Below are 20,055 nucleotides of genomic sequence, written 5' to 3'. Positions count from 1 at the left end.
AGTTGTATTATTGGTCCCAGCTCCTCCCTATTTTTTCAACGGCACAAAAATAATCAATTGCATGTAGAAGTATATCTAATTTAATGACGTAAGACCAAATCAACAGATACAACTACTATCATTATACATTTATTTTGCTGCCCACTTTATAACCATTGCATAGTATCTTATTGCAGTTGTTAGGGTAAATGTTCTTAAAAAATAGTAATAATCAAATAACAAAGCCACAGGATATGAGGAGTTTTTAGTATGAATTTGTTCTGAATAGACTTATTTGAAGATATATTTTCTAGAATTGTTCACAAAATATATATAGATTTAGTCACAAACACATGAAAATGAAATACTTTCCAGGTATTTATGTTCATCTATCTTCTATTGCATTTAAGCATTTCTACAAATACTTGTTAATGGTCCAATACACACATATTGTTATACCAAGATAATACAAATAAATAGAATAACAGGGATGTGATTGATCTGGCAGATGAAGGGCTGAAACCATTTCAGCAAGGGGAAGGTATGGCCACTTCAGGCTTTCAACTGACCAATAACAAAAAAGTAGGATTTTTGAAAGAGTAGGGCAAAAAAGGGATATTAAGAGCAACTAGAAATGTGTCCATAGGACACGGATGCCCCCACTTCGATTTTTTGTCACAGAAAATAAGCCATAATGATTATTCAGGATAATCTGCACAAGGGCAAATCCTTTTCAAAAATTAGATCGGATAAGATATTTTTTAAGTATTGTTGGGAAATAAAGGGCCCTAACTCCTAAATGATTAAAGCGATTTCCATGGCTATCGAACTTGATCAAGGTATTATGGTCACAAACATGTGTTAAAAGTTTGGTGAGGATTGGACAAACAGTTTTCAAGAATTAGATCGGAAACAATCTTCGGGACGTATTTTTCAAGTCTTTTTTTGCAAATAAAGGGCCGTAACTCCTAAATGACAAAAGCGATTTCCATGGCTATCGAACTTGATCAAGATATTATGGTCACAATCATGTATGTAAAGTTTGGTGAGGATTGGACACACACTTTTCAAGAATTAGATTGGAAACATATATTTTTGAAGTATTTTGGGCAAAAAAGGGCCGTAACTCCTAAATGACTAAAGCGATTTCCATGACTATCGAACTTGATCAAGATATTATGGTCACAAACATGTGTTTAAAGTTTGGTGAGGATTGGACAAACGGTTTTCAAGAATTAGATCGGAAACAATCTTCGGGACGTACGTACGTACGTACAGACAGACAGACGTACGTACGGACAAGGGCAACCCTATATGCCGCCACTTTGTGGGGGCATAAAAAGTAGGGATAGTAGGGCTCCTTTCTTACCTTTTTGGATGCAAGCTATTCATCAATTGTGATATACATAGTTATCTTTGCTTAGAAACCCGTGCGTCAAGAAGGATTCAGCCACAGGATGAGGAGATAAATCTGGAATCAGTGTCTCAGACTTGTCAACATACGCCACTTATTCTCATCATAGAACCCCTCTTGCAGCACTGAAGACCTACTGCATCAAACTAATCCTTCAAATTACTGGAAATGGCTTCTTATTGAAATCAAGATTTAGATTATCTCAATCAATTCATTTAGTTTAAACTTTTCTATACTTTCTCAAACTATTTTTACACAAAAGTAGGGATAGTAGGGCTTTTTCAAGAAAAAGTAGGGAAAAGTATGAGTCTAACTAAAAAGTAGGGTAAAGTAGGAAAAGAAGGGCCCTCTTGAAAGCCTGCCGCTGTAGCAAAACTGGATTCAAAGAAGCCCTCTTGAGCTCCTGGCTTCAATTTGAAGCAAACTGTAATTTCAATTCTAAGGGCATATAATATATAACGAACCACCAATTTCATATTTGGGGCTGTGGTAGTGTTCCTGATACTGTTGAATCTGCAGATATACACAGACAAATCACATCCCTGAATTATAAGTAATAAGTTACAAAGAAAACCTAAAACTACATCACAGTTAAAAAACCTCCAACATTTCTTAGCTAGCAACAAAAATAGTTAATTCATACATATATATCATCAACTATATGCAAATAAAAGGCTTGGTAGCGATTAAAAACTCCATGTGTAGATAGATTTGAACTTACTTAAAATGTTATTTTATCATTCATGGTAAAAAATAAACAATTTTTTGAAACAATGAGACAAATAAAAAGTCTATGGCATGATTTCCTTAGATAATAATATTTCATTTTCTGCAATACAATAAACCAACAATATCAGATGTAACTCCCTCAGATCATTAACACTAGGTAATTCTGTATGCATCTTTGTCAGATCATTAACACTAGGTAATTCTGTATGCATCTTTGTCAGATCTTAAACTAGGCCCTTCTTAAAATTTTGTTTGATGCATCTTCAGCAGATCTTTAAACTAGGCCATCCTGAAATGTTTGTTCCATGCATCTTCCTCAGATCACTTTAACTAGGCCATCGTGAAATGTTTGTTCCATGCATCTTCCTCAGATCACTTTAACAAGGCCATCCTGAAATGTTTGTTCCATGCATCTTCCTCAGATCACTTTAACTAGGCCATCGTGAAATGTTTGTTCCATGCATCTTCCTCAGATCACTTACACAAGGCCATCCTGAAATGTTTGTTCCATGCATCTTCATCAGATCACTTAATCTAGGCCATCCTGAAATGTTTGTTCCATGCATCTTCATCAGATCACTTAAACTAGGCATATCATTACTAACAAATTGCTTTGCTTAGTTCTGGGGTGAAATAAATTGACTAGGCCATCCTGAAATTTTTGGTGAGTTTGTCAGGTCATAGCATACAACTTGTTTTTTTAAGAATGGCTTTACAATAACTGTTCAAGGCACTAACGGTCATAGGGACTAAAACAACATCAACAATAGCATCATATATCTGTGTCTTATTTCACAAATCCTAAACATGTCTCCGTCTCAGGATTGGTCAAGAGACTGTATGCCTTGAGCTCGGAGGGAACATTCCTGGACAGCAAGTGTCTCCACAGCAGATAGCAACTCTTGACTCCTGAAAAATGGCAAGCACTATATAGCCCAAGATGAGTAAACTAAAACAGATCCATTCACAATTCATATGGGCGAAAATTTCATATCTTCAATGATTTGTCTTAAAATATGTATGAGGCAATACAAGTATTTAGTACAAAAGTTCAGTAAACTGATAATGTACTCTAGGCTAGGGTTTTAACAGCTGATATTTGTCAATCCTGAAAAATAGCTGACAGTCTGTATGAGTATGAGGGATCCATTCCTAAAGCAAAGCAAAGGGGTTTTAGACCCCTTATAAAAAAGCTATTTATTGTAATTTATTTAAAGATATTTCCTACTGTTTTTTTATATATACAAATGTCTGAGATAAAAAACAATCTTTACAACTGTACAAGAGTCTGAAGTTTAAATCCATCAATCCTGATTTCAGGATTAGTCCTTAACTTAAAGCTGCACTCTCACAGATTTACCATTTTTACAATTTTTTTTTTATTTTTTGTCTTGGAAAGAGCAAATTTTTGCGTAAATATCTGCAAACCAGTGATAATACATTGCTGACAAAAGTTCAAATTACAGATTTTCATATTTCCGTTCGAAAATTAATTTTTTATGACTTAAAGAGTAACCAACAGTTTAAGAAAAATGCATAAAACATCATTTTTTTAACTTAAATATAAAAATCTACGATCTAGTTTTTGTCAGTCCTGAGTCATATACAACATGTTTCCATGCATTTTGGCAAAAATCGGCTTGTTCCAAGACAAAAAATAAAAATGTTGTCAAAAAGTTTAAGAGTGCAGCTTTGAGAACCCTTGTTCTAGGAAAGAAGTAGCTTATGTAAGCCTCTTCCCAACACAATTATTTCTGTTATGACTTTATCCAGAAACATTTATCACAAGGGATTCAGATACAACAGGAATGAAGAGCATACTTTTTAAGTTCTGTCTCCATGAGATTGGTGGAGTTCTCCATGGCAGTGAGGGCGGTGCCCATGTTGATGATGTCAGGCACGTCCCCTCCCGTCAAAGAGCTGATCTCTCCAAGCAGCCGCTCGCTCTCCAACAACTCACACTCTAGCTCTCCTGTAGACATACACATAGGTCAGTTTATAATTGTTAAAACTCTAAGGATTTGTTCACATTGATTTTGTAATCTATGAACATAATATATTACAGTTAACATAAATAATTTATCAAATAAATCAAAGCACTAGTTATAATACATATTGAACAAAACCTCCCATCACTCACATTTTTTAAGAGTTCCCTATAAAGGAATGTGTGTCAAATGAAATGGATTACAAAACTTGTATTTCCTTCAAAGGCTTTCAGTCCAGAATTGTGTACGAAGGAAAAAATGAAAAAAAATGCTTGAAAATTGAAAATATATTTGTGCCATGTGTAAAGGAAATTGTCAATTACCATTTGACACACAATCATCCATAAATGATGATCAATGAAAAATATTTGAATTCTCCTTATCGTGCAAGCACAGTTTGACACACTTGAAATGTAAAAATGGACAGACAGACAAGAGCAACTCGATATGCTTCTCACTTAGGTGGGGGGCATAAAAACAAAGTATAATTCTATGCCTGTACCCTCTAAGTGTTCCCTGTGGTCAGGTATATGTACGTCTGTGAGGGGTAGCTGGTGCCGTGTGGTGTCAAGTGCGTAGGCCAGCTGATTGTACTGCTTCTGTAGGTCACCCAGGCTGTTGACCACGGGACCAAGGCACTGACGCTGGATATAAATAGTATACTTATGTTTTTAACTTTACAAATTTAATAAAACAAGATTACCAAAATCAATGTTTATCATATGCTTTCAGGTGATTTATAGCTATTTGTCAATGAAGTAAAAATGATATTTTATTGTTCCAAACAGTGAAATGATAATTTGATATATTTTAACAGTTTTGAACTTAAAGCCCACTTTCACTTTCAAATCAAATGTAAGTGCACACAAGGTTTGAACACCATATAAATAACAGTATTTCCACAATGACATTATATTTGCATACATGTACATGTTAACTGTCCTGTTACATCCATTTTAGGCTTTAATTAAAATAAAATTTTAACAAGAGATGTTTGTCAAACATTATGCCCCCCCTGAGCGCCATGTTGTCAGGATTATATGGACAATTGAATGTAATATGCATGGACCGAAATGACAGCTGTTTTGTTGCTGTTTTAAGATTATGACCATTAAAGTGTGAGGATAAAGTGTGATATGACCGTCATGACCTTTGACTCTATGAACTCAAAATCCAGAGTCATCAGCTGGTCACCTGAAACCTAAATGTCAAGTTTGAGGGCCATGGGTGCAGGCATTGTCAAGTTATCACAAGACAAGTTTTTTTCGTTCAAGGTCACTGCGACCTTGACCTTTGACCCGATGACCCCTTAAATCATAAGGGGTCATCTACAAGTCAGATGCAACTCCAATTCAAGTTTGAAGGCCATGGGTTCAGGCATTGTTGAGATATCAGTGGGGGAAGATTTGATAACTTTTTGCGTTAAAGGTTACTGTGACATTGACCTTGGCCTGATGACCCCCAAAGTCGATAGGGGTCATCTACTGAGCAGACCCAACCTTCATGTCAAGTTTGATGACCATAGGTCCAAGAATTGTCGAGTTTGCTTTCAAGGTCACTGTGACCTTGACCTTTGACCCCTAAAATCAATAGGGGTCATCTACTGGTCAGGCCCAACCTTCATGTCAAGTTTGAGGGCCATGGGTGCAGGCATTGTTGAGTTATCACTTGGACAACCTTTTATCATTCAAGGTCACTGTGACCTTGACCTTTGGCCCAATGACCCCTAAAATTAATAGGGACAATCTTCTGGCCAGGCTCAACCTCAAAATCAAGTTTGAGGGCCATGGGTGCAGCCATTGTCAAGTTATCACTCGGATAACCTTTTACCATTCCAGGTCACTGTGACCTTGACCTTTAACCCAATGACCCCTTAAATCAATAGGGACCATCTTCTGGCCAGGCCCAACCTCCAAGTCAAGTTTGAGGGTCATGGGTGCAGGCATTGTCGAGTTATCACTCGGACAACCTTTTACCATTCCAGGTCACTGTGACCTTGACCTTTGGCCAGATGACCCCCAAAACCATAGGGGTCATCTGCTGGTCAGGCCAATTCTCCAAGTCAAGTTTGAGGGCCATGGGTGCAGGCATTGTTGAGTTATCAAATGGACAACCTTTTACCATTTAAGGTCACTATGACCTTGACCTTTGGCCCAATGACCCCCAAAAAACAATAGGGGTCATCGACTGGTCAGGCCCAACCTCCAAGTCAAGTTTGAGGGCCATGGGTGCAGGCATTGTTGAGTTATCACTCGAACAACCTTTTACCATTCAAGGTCACTGTGACCTTGACCTTTGACCCATTGAGCCCAAAAAACAATAGGGGTCAGCTACTCGTCAGGCCCAACCTCCAAGTCAAGTTTGAGGGCCATGGGTGCAGGCATTGTCACGTTATCACTCGGACAACCTTTTACCATTCAAGGTCACTGTGACCTTGACCTTTAACCTGATGATCCCCAAAAACAATAGGGGTCATCTACTGGTCAGGCCCAACCTCCATGTCAAGTTTGAGGGCCATGGGTGCAGGCATTGTTGAGTTAGCACTCGGACAAGCTTTAAAAAAAAATTACCATTAAAGGTCACTGTGACCTTGACCTTTGACCCGATGACCCCCAAAATCAATAGGGTTTATCTACTGGTCAGGCCCAACCTTCATGTGAAGTTTGATGACCATACGTCCAGGAATTGTTGAGTTATCACTCGGACAAGCTTTGGTCTACCGACGGACCGACCGACTGACATACCGACATGCCTGTGCAAAGCAATATACCCCTCTTCTTCGAAGGGGGGCATAATAAATACTGTTTGTTTAAGTGCAAAATATTTAACCTAAAGAATAGCATTTTTTTATTTTAATCAAGGCAATGCTACATGTGAAATATAGCTTGTGCTACTTACTCAATGAAATATAATACGATTTTACATTTAAACAAACAATTATCCTAAATAAATCAAGAGCCTTAAAAAGTTTCATGCATAAACTGAGATAGTCATTGCGGTCATAGGATTAGCCATAAATCTTATATTGTTACAAAATAATTTTGAAAATAGTTTTTTGTCATTTATAAACATAATCTGATTTATTATAGAAAAAGAATCTTGAAAATAAATAAACAAAAAAGTATTTTTGTTCAGCTAATAAAGTAGAAAAAATTAAAGGCATATCTAAATTAAACTCATACAAGCATTTTCATAACTAAGGTGGCAGCATCACCAAGCAGATGTTTAGTTTACCTGTACATCCGCCATATGGTCTGATGTATTGGTGTGGCGTATACGAGCAAGGTACTGTTCCCGCTCGGCTTTGTCCTTTCTCAATCGCTCTACCTCCTCATGGACGCCATAGATCTGTGCCTGAATATACAGTAAATGATATACTATTACTGATATTCAGTAATATTCAGTGATATACTTGAATAAATAAATAGAGTGATATACTTGTATAAATATAGTGATAGACCAGTGCTTGAAATTAACACAAGCCCATAAGCCCTGCTCTGATAAAATATTTTTTGGGCTTGCTCAAATTCTGAATTTTATATAGCAGGGCTTTTTTAAAAATTTGATGCCAATCAAAAGTATAAGAATTCAGGCTTGTTCATCCGAAAGTCTAATTTCAATGACTGATAGACTAGTACTTTCATCAGTTTCTTAAGGCTACAGTGAAGTATTACAGTCAAGTATTCACATTGCACCTTGCTACAGGACAGTGAAGTTTTGAAAAGAGCTAGAACAAGGGAAACATTGATCCATCAAATATTTAAATATTTTCATGAATATGTAGTAAACCTATATATCCCGCGGTAAAAGAAGTCATAACAGTATGCAATAATTGTTTGTAGCAAACCGCACAAATTCTATATTTCAAACTGCAGGACAACACTACCATATAAAACTTTAATTCAATGCAGCCTAATAAATTGATAACATGTGCACATATCCTTTATATATATATATAAGTATCATGTAATATATAGTAAAAGCTTGCAGCGTTTTTGTCTCCTCAACATGAATTGCCTGTGCGTATAACATGTCATACCATGGCCTGTTTCTCCTGCTCTTGTAGGGTTCTCCTAGCCTTTGCTTCCAGGAAGGCCCACTGTAGACTGTAGATGTGCTGGAGGTCTATACACCGCTGCGCCTGCTTGGGATCCCGCTTCTGTAAGGGAGGCATACAGTAGAACTAGTTAATGGGTAGGAGAGGGAGAATTATCAAAAAATATTGACGGTTATTGACACAAGACTATCAAAATATCTCACAAAACTGACAGACATTTAGAAATATACCAGAATTGTATATCTAATGTAAAAGGAGCATGAATCTGATGTCTTTGGGTCAATTCCGCTTAAACACTTTCCACAAGTTTCAAAATTATTAGGTATTCAATACGTAAGTTAGTGATTACACTGAAAACTTTTAAATGTAAAAGAGGTATTACTCTGGAGTAACTGAGGCGAGTTATCCTATGTTCAAACTTGACTGAGGCATAATGCCCACAAACACTGTCATTAACTTTCATTCTGATAGGGTGATAAATACATTAGTTATTGTCTACAAAATGTTTCGCTGAATCTGCCGCCACCATTATTAATACATACATGTTAATTTTTCAAGCACACATTAAGTGGATATGCACATGTAAATTGTGGTTTTCAATGTACTTGAAAACTGTAAATGTGCTCTTTTAACATTTTCATTCTTTTTTTCCTATTATTTAAATAATATCAGCAAATGCATAAGGCGGAATAGCAACTATTAATGCAACCTTACCTGTTTTGGTTTTGAAGCTATGGTTGATTGCTGGTATATTGAAACGTTAGAGACAATGGACTGACCCAATAAATCGTCTGTGAGATCCGGCTTCAACCTTGACCTGGACCGACCCTGATTGGCCGTGCTGGGCTGATGGCTGCCTGCAAGTACACACATGATATCGTTTATTTTTCTAACATGCCCGACTATGCAAATATATTTATAAAGGTTATTACCCCGTGTTGTTTCATTCTTACAATATATACTATGACATTTTGAAACTGTATGCCTCATTTCTAGTATTAGCTCAACACGTTTATCAACCAGCTTTGTCAATATGTACTCTTACATGTATGTATAAACTTGTCAAACTATTTCAACATGATACTGGTACATGTATCAAGATAAATGCAAGTCCTTTTGTGGAAATACACAAACATGCACTTTACTACACATTCCTTGTAAACCAGCTACCTGCTAATAATGAGACTTCTGGGTGAATGGCAGAGGCGTCAATGTCCATGTCATGTGTAAAGGTGGAGCAGTCCATGGTCGGTGTTGAGGTTTTCCCGCCCGTGGACGACGCCATTGACTGGTTCTCGGGCGTGCATGGCCGGTTTACCTCCCGTCTCTTCGCCGCTGTGTTCAGTGGCCGTACTTTCCTTACAGTTTTTTTGGCAGATGGTGGACATATGTCTAGACTTTTGCTTGCCTTTGTTGAGTCATTGGAAGACTGAAACAGTATGAAAACACATGACACGTATTTATCTATATTCTTATTTTATCAACTGAACTTTTTTAAGATATTAAAATATCAAACTGATTACAGTTGAGATAATTACCTACTATGTATTACAATCATAACAATGACAAAGATAAACTCTAAGTAAAGCAAACCTTGTCCATTCTAGCTGATAATGATGCCTTTGCCTTGGTCTCGACAACCTGCATGTAACGGGATGGTATCACTCGACCTGGGGAGCAGGGAAAATATCATGATAACCTCTACTAAGATCACATTTTTTAAATGTAAAACTGTAGACTTTTAAAAATATATATGTGAATGGTAAACACCACTAAAAGTATATTTCCAAAAAAAATGACAAAAACTGCAGTTCCTTTACAGCTTAGCTGCTACAAAAAGGAGTTATAAATTGATACATGTATTCATTCATCTTACACAAATTTTGCATGAACATTTCTATGGTCAATCATTCAGCTGATATTTAAAACAAAAACCCCCACAAAAGATGCCAATGTTCATCAGCCTTTCTTACTGACCAAGAAACACATTGTAGTAATATATGTTTAGCAATAGTAGGAAAGATTGTTAAAATTGTGTCAGTTGAAAATGTGAACACATCTTCTAAGTTGAAAAGCTTTCACAAAACCACCAGATGTTGATGACACTAAGATTATTACAGAAAATATCTCCAGTCTCTTTCCTAATTAAACAGACGAGCTACCATAGGCTTCATTAGCTTTCTTTTTCAGACAAGCTACAATATTCAACTTTCCATTTCCTTGACCAGACAGACATTCTATAAAGGTTATCTTTATTTTTCCTTCACACGCTACAATAATTACCTTTCTTTTTCCTAGCTGATTCAAGCTTTTTCTCTTTTTTGACTGATGACGGTGCTCTGTAAAATATTAAAAGAGAAAGGTGATTGTTACTCAGGGATGCTGTTGACCTGGCAGCTTAAGGGCTGAAACCATTACAGGGATCGCTTTTAGAAGGTGTTGAGAGGGTGATTCAGGCCCCTAATGGGGATTCAAAGGGGTAGGAAGCCTGTTGCAGTAACAAAACTGGCTTTTTAGAAGTACTTTTGAGGGCTCTCCTGACTTAAATTTGAAACAAACTGGAGTGTCAATATCTTATTTTAGTCATAAGATCAAAATCACATCCCTGTTATGAAACCAGGAGTGTTGTTTCCAAAAGCAATATACCACAGAACATCAGTGGCCGAAATTAGCACAAGCCCACAAGCCCTGCACTGGTAAAATGTCTTCCGGGCTTGCTCAAATTCTGAATTTTATATAGCAGGGCTTGTTCAAAATTGTTATGCCAAGCAATAATATAAGAATTCGGGCTTGTTCATCCTCAAGTCTAATTTCGATGACTGGAACATTGCCTAGAAAACTGATAATCAAACTGAAATGGTATATGGCAAAAGAAATCAGTTTGTTTTAAAAAAAAATAATTCTTCTTTGGGGGTACAAGTAGACTTCAATAAGAAAAATAAATATATCATATCACCACTTTCACATACTTTGTCTTTCCATCAGGTTTCACTTTATGATTGGTGACATGGACATCCTTCATTTTCATGTTGAGACTGTCATTGTCACTATGATCGGACAACCTGTCCTCCAGTCTCTCCGGATGGACCAGGTCTGACGCACCCGAGTCGCTCAAGTACAGTGGGGTCACGTTAGTGTGGAGGTCATGGAGCACCCGTCGGTCTGGTGGGGACATAGGCACAGACTGGACGGCTGTGTAAGGGTCTACATGGTCATCTGGGAGAGAGTACAATAAATTTAAATTAGCTGGTATGGGATCATATTGGAATAGAAGTTAAGAAGAACTCTCCTGTCTAGTGCGGAGCACAAACTATATTGTTGGGTCTGAATGGTCGAGGAGATAAAGAGAACATTGGTTATTCCTGCGCAATTGGTGTTTGTCTAAATTAAAAATATACAATGCACCTATATACCATTCATGTTTGAGACCTTGACCTGATACAAAGCAGGTGTTGTCACAGATCACCTCTATGTGGTGATTTAATTTGAAACCCTCAAATATGACCAGTATTTTCTTCATTATTTTAGTTTTATTATACATGTATGTGCACAAATGTCATTACCACTGATATACCTGCTCGTTCTTTGATAATCACAGGTCTCTTGTGGGGCAGCCGGTCTTCATTTTCGATATTGCACTGAGTATCAGCGATTAGATTCTGTTGTTGTCTGAAACCAAAAAGTTATCAGCACTTACTTAACCCTTTAGCGCATGTATACGATATAGGCCAACTTAACAAGTAAATTTCAATACCATCATATGTTATTCATGCTTGGTCAATGCTAAAATGTAACATCAATGGTGTTTATTTTTTTTTACCCAAATGGCGGTAGAACTTGTTTTTAGCACGACAGAATTGCTCCAGTTTGTTGTGGTAGGAGACCAGGCCCAAATATCACAAAAATACTGAAGTCAAATCTCAATCTCAATTCAATTTACCAAATAAAAGTATGGTATGTTTCAAAATCTAACGGGTGTGTTTTATAGTTTTTTTGAAAACGCATTTTCTCATAGAATGTGTTGATAAAAATAATTGATCAATCAAACTAAAATTCAAAGAAAACGAAATCTAGAGCACATCATATACTCGAGCAATTGTAAAAAAAAAATGAATTGTTCTCAAATAGTAGAATATTTTCTTGGAATCTTGATGTTAGGTGTTAATAAACATTTTCTATAATAGAATGTGCTATTAAATGGTGTAAAAACAAATTATTTTTCACAAGTTTTGATGCTATGTGAAAAAATGAGTTGAGACTGAGATTGCGATTTGACTTAAGTATTGTCCTGATATTGGCGACAGAGGTCTGAGGCAAACTCCTTCTTCTAAGCCTCACCTTGTATGGTTGATGCGAGAGGGAGAGTGGCAGACAATCTTTACGGGTGAGTTATCCAGCCCTAGCCGGACGTCAACCATGGAGCTGTCCACGTCTACTGTTCCCCTTCCGGCATTCATACACAGCACTTCTCCAGGCCGCTGGTAGTGGCTCCTGATGTCTAGAGCCTGTGGGAACGAGAACATTATATTTAATCTGACTTTTAATTAAATCAAGCCAATATCATCATTATCTTAAAAAATATTTTACATGACAAAAAATATTTTCACTACATTTTGCACATTGTCTCTTGTAAGTTTGCCAATTTTTTACAAGTTTAAATAAAAAAATATTATGATTTGGGACATGGGTCGGAACATGGACACAAAGATGGCACAGCAATTTTTTTAACCAGAGTTCATTAGCTGTATAAGTCAATGGGCAAATGTTTTTAACATGGGGGAGGACTATAAGTCAAAGCTTCTGAATCTAATACATAGGCTGCCTAAAAAATTCAAACAGTTAAGAAGATGCCATATAACTTTGTGATCAGCACCTGATGGTATAAAACTTTGATAAGTTGTTCACAGGTTATTTTTGTTCAGTTTGCATATTTTAAATGATTTGATTGGTTGATATTAATAATTGGATATATACCGACCAAACAATAAACGTTTTGGCTAACTTGGACCAAATTTAAGAGTTAACCAGTTTCATACAATTGATTGCAGGTTATCTTTTGGCTAACTATTTTATAGAACGATTTGATTGGTTAGTAGTTATGATTGGATGAATATTGGCCAATCAATAAACATTCTAGATATATGTCTTGATAACAACTATTTTCAGGAAAAACTGTCAAGTGTTTTTGTAGGTAGCAAGATAAATTAAACATGCTTGACCTGCCATTGAACTTGCACTTATGATGTTCACGTTTATTTAACAAGAAAACAATATTTTAAATCAAATTACCTCTAAATAAAAGAATAAAGAACTCACAATTTTTAAATGTACATAACAAAACTATTATCATGCAAGAAAAACAAACTCTTAATCTACATGTTCATTTGCTGTCAGCTGTAACAGAGATTCTTAATTCACTATAGTGATAAAACAACTGACGCTATGAAGTTAGTAAATAATTAAAGTCTGCTTACGGAGGCCCTATCAGAGGTATCATCCCCAACCTCACTGTCTGTCAGGTCCAGGATTCCTGCATCAGGGCCTCTACTTGGGGTCCGGGCCTCACTCTGGGTTGGCACTTGTCTGAAACACAACATAGCAGTCTCATTTAAATAATATTGACATAAACAAGAGGGCCCTGAAGGCCCTGTATCGCTCACCTGATCCAATTCAAGTGTGACATAGACTTCATAATCACAAAAATTCTGATATAGTTTCATGGTGATCAAAGAGAGAATGTAACCTCTACAGTGTTTACAAAGTTTTTCTATGATTTGACCTTGTGGCCTGGTTTTTTACCTCTGATTACCCAGTTTCAAACTCTACCTAAAGATCATCAAGAATAACATTCTGATCAAGTTTCATGAACATACAGTCATAAATGTGACCTCTAAGACTGCTAACAAGCTTTTCCTATGATATGACCTAATGACCTAGTTTTTGACCACACATGACCCGGATTCAAACTTGACTTAGAGATTATTAATATAAACATTCTGACCAACTTTCATGAAGGTACAGTTATCCCTTTCCCTTAAATTTGACCTGGTGACCTAGTTTTTGACCGCACATGACCTAGATTCAAACTTGGCCCAGAGCTAATCAATATTAACATTCTGACTAAGTTTTATGAACATACAGTCATAAATGTGACCTCTAGAGTGCTAACAAGCTTTTCCTATGATTTGACCTAATGACCTAGTTTTAACCCCAGATGACCCAATTTCGAACTCATCCAAAATTTTATTGAGGGTAACATTCTGACCAAGTTTCATTAAGATTGTGCCCAAATTGTGACCTCTAAAGTGTTAACAGTCAAATTGTTGACAACGGACGAAGGACACAGGGCGATCACAAAAGCTCACCTTGAGCACTTGTTATTAAATGCAAAATTATAGTTGTATTAGTTACATTTCAATGCACTTTTAAGTTAAGATTACCTAATAATAACATATATGATTAACATGCCTTCAACAAAACAAGGCTAGACGTGATCATTTCTAATGACAGTCAGGATTTTTTTCTTGACTAAAATCTAAGACCTTTACCTCCTAGGAGAAAAGACTGACTCCTCCAGACGACCCTGTATAATTGATGACTGATGGAGCTGGGAACTGGACAGAGAGGTGTTAGACAAATGATTCCTGTCTTGGGCCCGGTTCCCTGCCGTCTGACTGCTGGAGCTGGTATCAAGTGTGCCCTGGGGAAGCCTCCCTCCTGCCTTCTGACCAACTGAATTGGGACCTGTGTCAAAATAATAAATAATTATAACGCTATTTATGCATTAACACCTAGGCTTTCCAGTAGCTTCCAACACTAAATTAAGACTAATCTAAATTAACTTTAGGGTTAAAAAAAGAGGAATTATTCAGACTCAGTTCTTAAGAATAGGGGCTGTTCAAAGAACCACTTACTTCTGAAAAGTTTTGAAAAAAATCAACTGTCATATATTTGAGGTTATAGTATGTCCACTAGTGATCAATGAGTCTTCAGCGGGCTTTGACTTTGTATTATTTATTTTTTATCTTTGCACATAATTCAGACAGATGAGACAGTTCCAAAATGAAGCTAGAGATCTGCTGATAAACTATATGAAAAGCTATTCTGTTTCAAAACACAACTTTGAACATTAACACTGCAGTCGCAAAATTATTAGAAAGATAAACCCCATGTGTACCCGTCCATAGGAAAGAGTCAGGTGACTGATTTGTTTTAAAAAACGAGCATTTAAACTTCCCATTCTTGTTGAAGAAGTAATAAATGTTTCAGTTCACAGAGAATTAGCACCAACATGATAATGATCAGGGCTTCTAAAAACCGGCAATTCACCAGTCTGGGCTGACTTTGACCAACCCAGACCAATTCAGTTTCAAAAAGTGTCAAATAAATCGGCCTGGATTTTTTTCCATTTTTTATATTTTCGGTCCAAACCGACTAAAGTCAGTAAAATTTGTAGAAATTGTAATACACAATCCTTCTTGGGTCATTCACACATTCAAATTACCTCTAATAAAAGTGTCCTAGTTACCATCAGACCAATGCGACCAGCTGCTTTTTCCGCTATGCTGAACAAGAGGCCCAAAAGGGCCTATGCTCTACTGGCATGGCTTTTGTGGTCATATCAATCCAGAGCATGTATGTATGGGTAAAAGGCAACAGACATATAGTTTATGTTTTGTGTTTGGGTTACCTGAAAACGTAGCACGTTCAACATCTGAGCCCAGAAAGTATTGTATGCAGATTAGTTCCATGAACTGTTTTAATATGTGCCAAGTAAAAGTCATCTGACAAAAAAAATGCTTTCAAAACTGTACTCATAGTAAAATTTTCTGTAGTTTTAAAAGTTAAAAAAAGCTGGTCAAAAGGTCAAAGTCAAGGGCATCCTAGGACAACATTGATCAATTTGATCAAACATTCACAATCAATTGTGCTGAGATGGATGCACGAACACACAAAAAGATTTTCCAAACCTTTCCAGATTTATGTTTATCAAACCTGTGAACCCTGGGTGTGGCCAGTAATGACACCAGGTGCATAACTTAAACATTCACAACCAATTTTGTTAAGATGAATGCGCAAACTACAGAACTTAAAGCTAAAAAATGGCCTTTGGGCTTTCAACAAGAACAAGGCAGAGTAATTCACAAAATCAACTGCAGAAGCAAAAAGCAAATTGTCTCTCAAAATCCTAGACTTGCAAATTGTCTCCCTTAACTCTAGACTTGAATTAACATATACATGTAAACTTGGCTAAAAATAGAATTCGCTCATGCAGGCCTGGCTAAAAATAGAAAGCATTTCTTTAAAACTTTCATGGCCCATAATCTAGGCATTCATGGGCGGATCTGGCTGGTTTTCGAAAGGAACCAAGCTTTAATGGATATCTAGATACTGTACAAGTTTCATCGAGATATAATCAAAACTGAAGACCGTATCGTGTTCACAACCAATTGTTTACACAATAGCATTTTTTAATACTATCAAGGGCCATAATCTAGGCATGCATGGGCGGATCTGGCTGGTTTTCGAAAGGAACTGAACTCTAATGGATATCTAGATACTGTACAAGTTTCATCGAGATACAATCAAAACTGAAGACTGTATCGTGTTCACAAGCAATTGTTTACAGACGCACGACCGCACGGATGCACATACTACGTACACATTACTATCGCATAAGCTCTTCTGGCCTTTGGCCAGTAGAGCTAAAAACTGATATTTGTTAATTGGGCAGACGCTTGCAATCGGTTCAATCACATGCAGTGGTAGGTCGCAGAAGACAAAGTTAAACAAATTATTTGTTAATTATGTGCTTGCAGCTATCCATTAAAGTGTAAAAGTCAGTCCATATTTTCATATACCAAACTGCTTATATCCGAATTAATTAACCTAGTCCTACCCTTATTCCATAGGATATTAACAGCAATGCGCTTGATATTCTACAGAGTCTGAAAGCTGAGTGCGCTGCTTATGTCAATTAAATAAAGTAATAAAAAAATGCATTGTCGATATCAATCTTATAGCTAGAAGCCCCGATTATGAATATAGATATATCTTTTTATTAAAGATTATCAGTTGAATGTTGATCCACTATAGAAGCATTAAGCAAATAAATCCCAATACTGTTTGAGTTTTTGTTGTCTAACCGCTTCCCGCCTGCCGCAATTAATTACGGTCGCAAATTTTCTTGTTGGAAATAACAGCATAATTTGATGTTTATAAAGCCCTCTTACGAATTGCCACAGCGCGAAAAATATTAACAAAATACACATCGCGAAAATATGTGACATAATTATTCGGACATTTCTATATAATAAGACTTTGAAACCGGTCTTTTTTTTTGGGGGGGGGGGGATCTTTTTTTGGTTGGTGGGGGGGTTGTCGCTGGGTCTGGACCGATTGAGGTTCCAAACTTTTAGAAGCCCTGATAATGATGATAGTAGTTGACAGCACATCAAAACCATAGGCAACAGCAATGACATTATTCGACATAATTATCAACATAGACAGACAATAACAAAAACAAGTACATAGAATAAGGTACATAGATGATATCAGGAAAAATATTTGATAAAGTTCATCGAGACTATAGGTGACAACGTAGTCCAAATAATTGTACGTTGACGGATTTTTTTTAGATTTTTGATATGGCAAATCCTTCACGTACAGATTGTTTAGTATCAAAAGTGGGTAGTTGTTCCGATCAGGATTCCGGGTTAAAGCATATAGCGTCTGTAAAATATCATAAAAACAAGAAATTTTACCAGACAATGTTATTTTATATTAGTTCCGTACACAAAAAAATAAATATCCAACTTATAATTATGAGTTTGAAGGCTTTTCTTCATTTCATTCTGTCAAAACATAACGATATATACATGAAGGGCACCTGCAAGGCTTTAGGGCACAGTTTTAAATCGCTCGGAACATTTTGGCCATGGCCGAGTTGTTATGATTGTATAACGAGGTCTATCTCGAAGCTTTGTCGGAGGAGGCCGAGCTATTACGATTGTATCGAGTTGTTCCCCTTCGCATAATTGTTGTCTGTGTCAGTCAACTTTCGTTTTATTGGAAAGGTAAACAACTTGTTTTAATGCATTAAAAATGCTTGTTTAGTGCAAAATAACATTTCACTTACATGGTAAAATATGAATATAACTTTTTATGATCAATTTCAACCATAAAATACTTCACTTAAAACAATTTCAATATTTTTAAAACACCCCCGTTTTTTGCACATTCTTGTTTAGACGTTAGGGATTGGATGCCATAATTTGATAAACAACAACAACAAACCCTCACAACAAGTATTAAATAAAGTTTGTCACACACAAAAATTTACCTCGTCCTGCAGCTGGAACACTGCCATTAGGTTGTCCTCCGCTTGTTATAAGACGTCCTTGGGCTAATGTCTTCCTTAAAAATCAAAACATTATGTATAATAAATTCGGACTTATTTTATTTCGGATAAACAAAAACAACTTAATTGTCACAATTAAAACTAATGCGTATAATAGCTGCATATTTTAGCTAGCAATCATATAAACTATGTTATGTGATTAAAGAGTTATGATACCTAGGCTTTCTTTGTCCGACATTTTCCTGAGTTTGTGCAGGTCTGTACAAATTTCTTTTCGACGCCATTTTTAAAAATAAGCGGCAGTAGAAACTAAACACAAGAAAAAACACAAACAAGAAAATATAGATCAAGTTTATCAGCCATTTTTCTTTAAAAAGGTAAAAACCAGTTCTTAAAATTATACACGTGCACGAAATAATGAGTGTAGTATTTTGACTCTTTTTCCGTCCCCATGGGCTTGGTTTAGGGCATTGTTTGTGCTCTTAGATCAATAGCACTCCACCAAACCTAAATTTTCCATCCAGCCAAACTTCGTACTTTTACGCTCGAACCGCTTTATTATAGCCGAGGGAAATAGTACTGTATTATAAATAATGATTAATTAATGAGGCATTTTTATAGGTGGAAAATGGGGACCTTTTCGTAATCGAAGCAAATGAAATTACGCCATGTCACGGCCTCTAAACGCCAGCTCCACCACTTTACGGTGGTGCAAAGAAAAAGAGCTGTCGACACTTCCGTGGTGGAGCTCTGCCCTATGTTTACATAAACAAACGTGAGTATGGTTTATATTTTATTTGATAATTTCATTTAACGGACATATTTCGAAAATCGGAGAATGTGGTACCGTGTAAGAACACTTCTACTGCATGCTGGTTACTATTTCGTTTCAATATTGTGCAAACTGTGGTGCCAGGAGCTTTTCTCCCGAATCGGACTTGTGCATATTTTGAGATGTGATTGCATAGAAAGTACATTTCGGTGCTTACACACCCCATAGAAACATTCTCACACATGCAAACATAACTGGTATGTTTAGTTCCTATGCCGGAACACAACAAAACTGATAAGCACTTCCTAAAAAGGAAAAATGCACATATTTATAAAAGTGGTGGCGCTGTTGCCCTAGTGGTGGCGCTGTCGAGTATGTTTCGCGCTTGAAGTAATATAAAAAGTTAACGCTCCTGGAATGAATATTAAGGTTGCTATGTTTATCATTCATTGTTATCATGCTGGTTATGCATACTTCTTGCGGAAACAAAACCAACCCTTCCTTAAAATGAGATCCGTCGTGTTACGAATTATTCCTCTTCAACATAGAAGATAACACATGCACGGCCTCTAAACGCCAGCTCCACCACGGAAGTGTCGACAGTTCTTTTTCTTTGCCCCCCGTAAAGTGGTGGAGCTGGCGTTTAGAGGCCATGCAAGTGTTATCTTCTATGTTGAAGAGAAATAATTCGTAACACGACGGATCTCATTTTAAGGAAGGGTTGGTTCCCCTATATACACCTACTATCATGGTAGT

General features: G+C 36.7%; 1 protein-coding gene across 1 annotated transcript; it reads right to left on the bottom strand.

Annotated features, from left to right (window-relative positions):
• Positions 1-64: 64 nt before the first annotated feature.
• LOC128212355 (uncharacterized) lies at positions 65-18,811 on the bottom strand. Its single transcript, XM_052917763.1, has 16 exons — positions 18,744-18,811; positions 18,510-18,583; positions 14,716-14,911; positions 13,642-13,750; positions 12,506-12,672; positions 11,742-11,836; positions 11,137-11,383; positions 10,451-10,506; positions 9,761-9,837; positions 9,338-9,596; positions 8,882-9,024; positions 8,150-8,269; positions 7,345-7,464; positions 4,613-4,754; positions 3,944-4,094; positions 65-3,031 (listed from the first exon to the last, which is right to left on the bottom strand). The coding sequence occupies exons 1-16, from the start codon at positions 18,809-18,811 to the stop codon at positions 2,941-2,943; spliced, it is 2,115 nt and encodes a 704-aa protein (XP_052773723.1). The 3' UTR covers positions 65-2,940.
• Between the last annotated feature and the right edge of the window lie 1,244 nt (positions 18,812-20,055).

Source organism: Mya arenaria, chromosome 12 (genome assembly GCF_026914265.1).
Source record: "Mya arenaria isolate MELC-2E11 chromosome 12, ASM2691426v1".
Lineage (NCBI taxonomy): Eukaryota > Metazoa > Mollusca > Bivalvia > Myida > Myidae > Mya > Mya arenaria.
The sequence above is the reverse complement of the archived record's forward strand: the minus strand, read 5'-3'. Positions and strand labels throughout refer to the sequence as shown.

Bases quoted from the DNA above. Each gene is read 5' to 3' on its own strand.
- LOC128212355 (XM_052917763.1), bottom strand. From the start codon at position 18,811: ATGGCGTCGAAAAGAAATTTGTACAGACCTGCACAAACTCAGGAAAAT. The intron at 18,584-18,743 runs GTATCATAACTC...TTGATTTTTAAG, and splicing joins GTCGGACAAAGAAAGCCTAG to GAAGACATTAGCCCAAGGAC. The intron at 3,032-3,943 runs GTATGCTCTTCA...GCCATTTTTCAG, and splicing joins ATGGAGACAGAACTTAAAAA to GAGTCAAGAGTTGCTATCTG.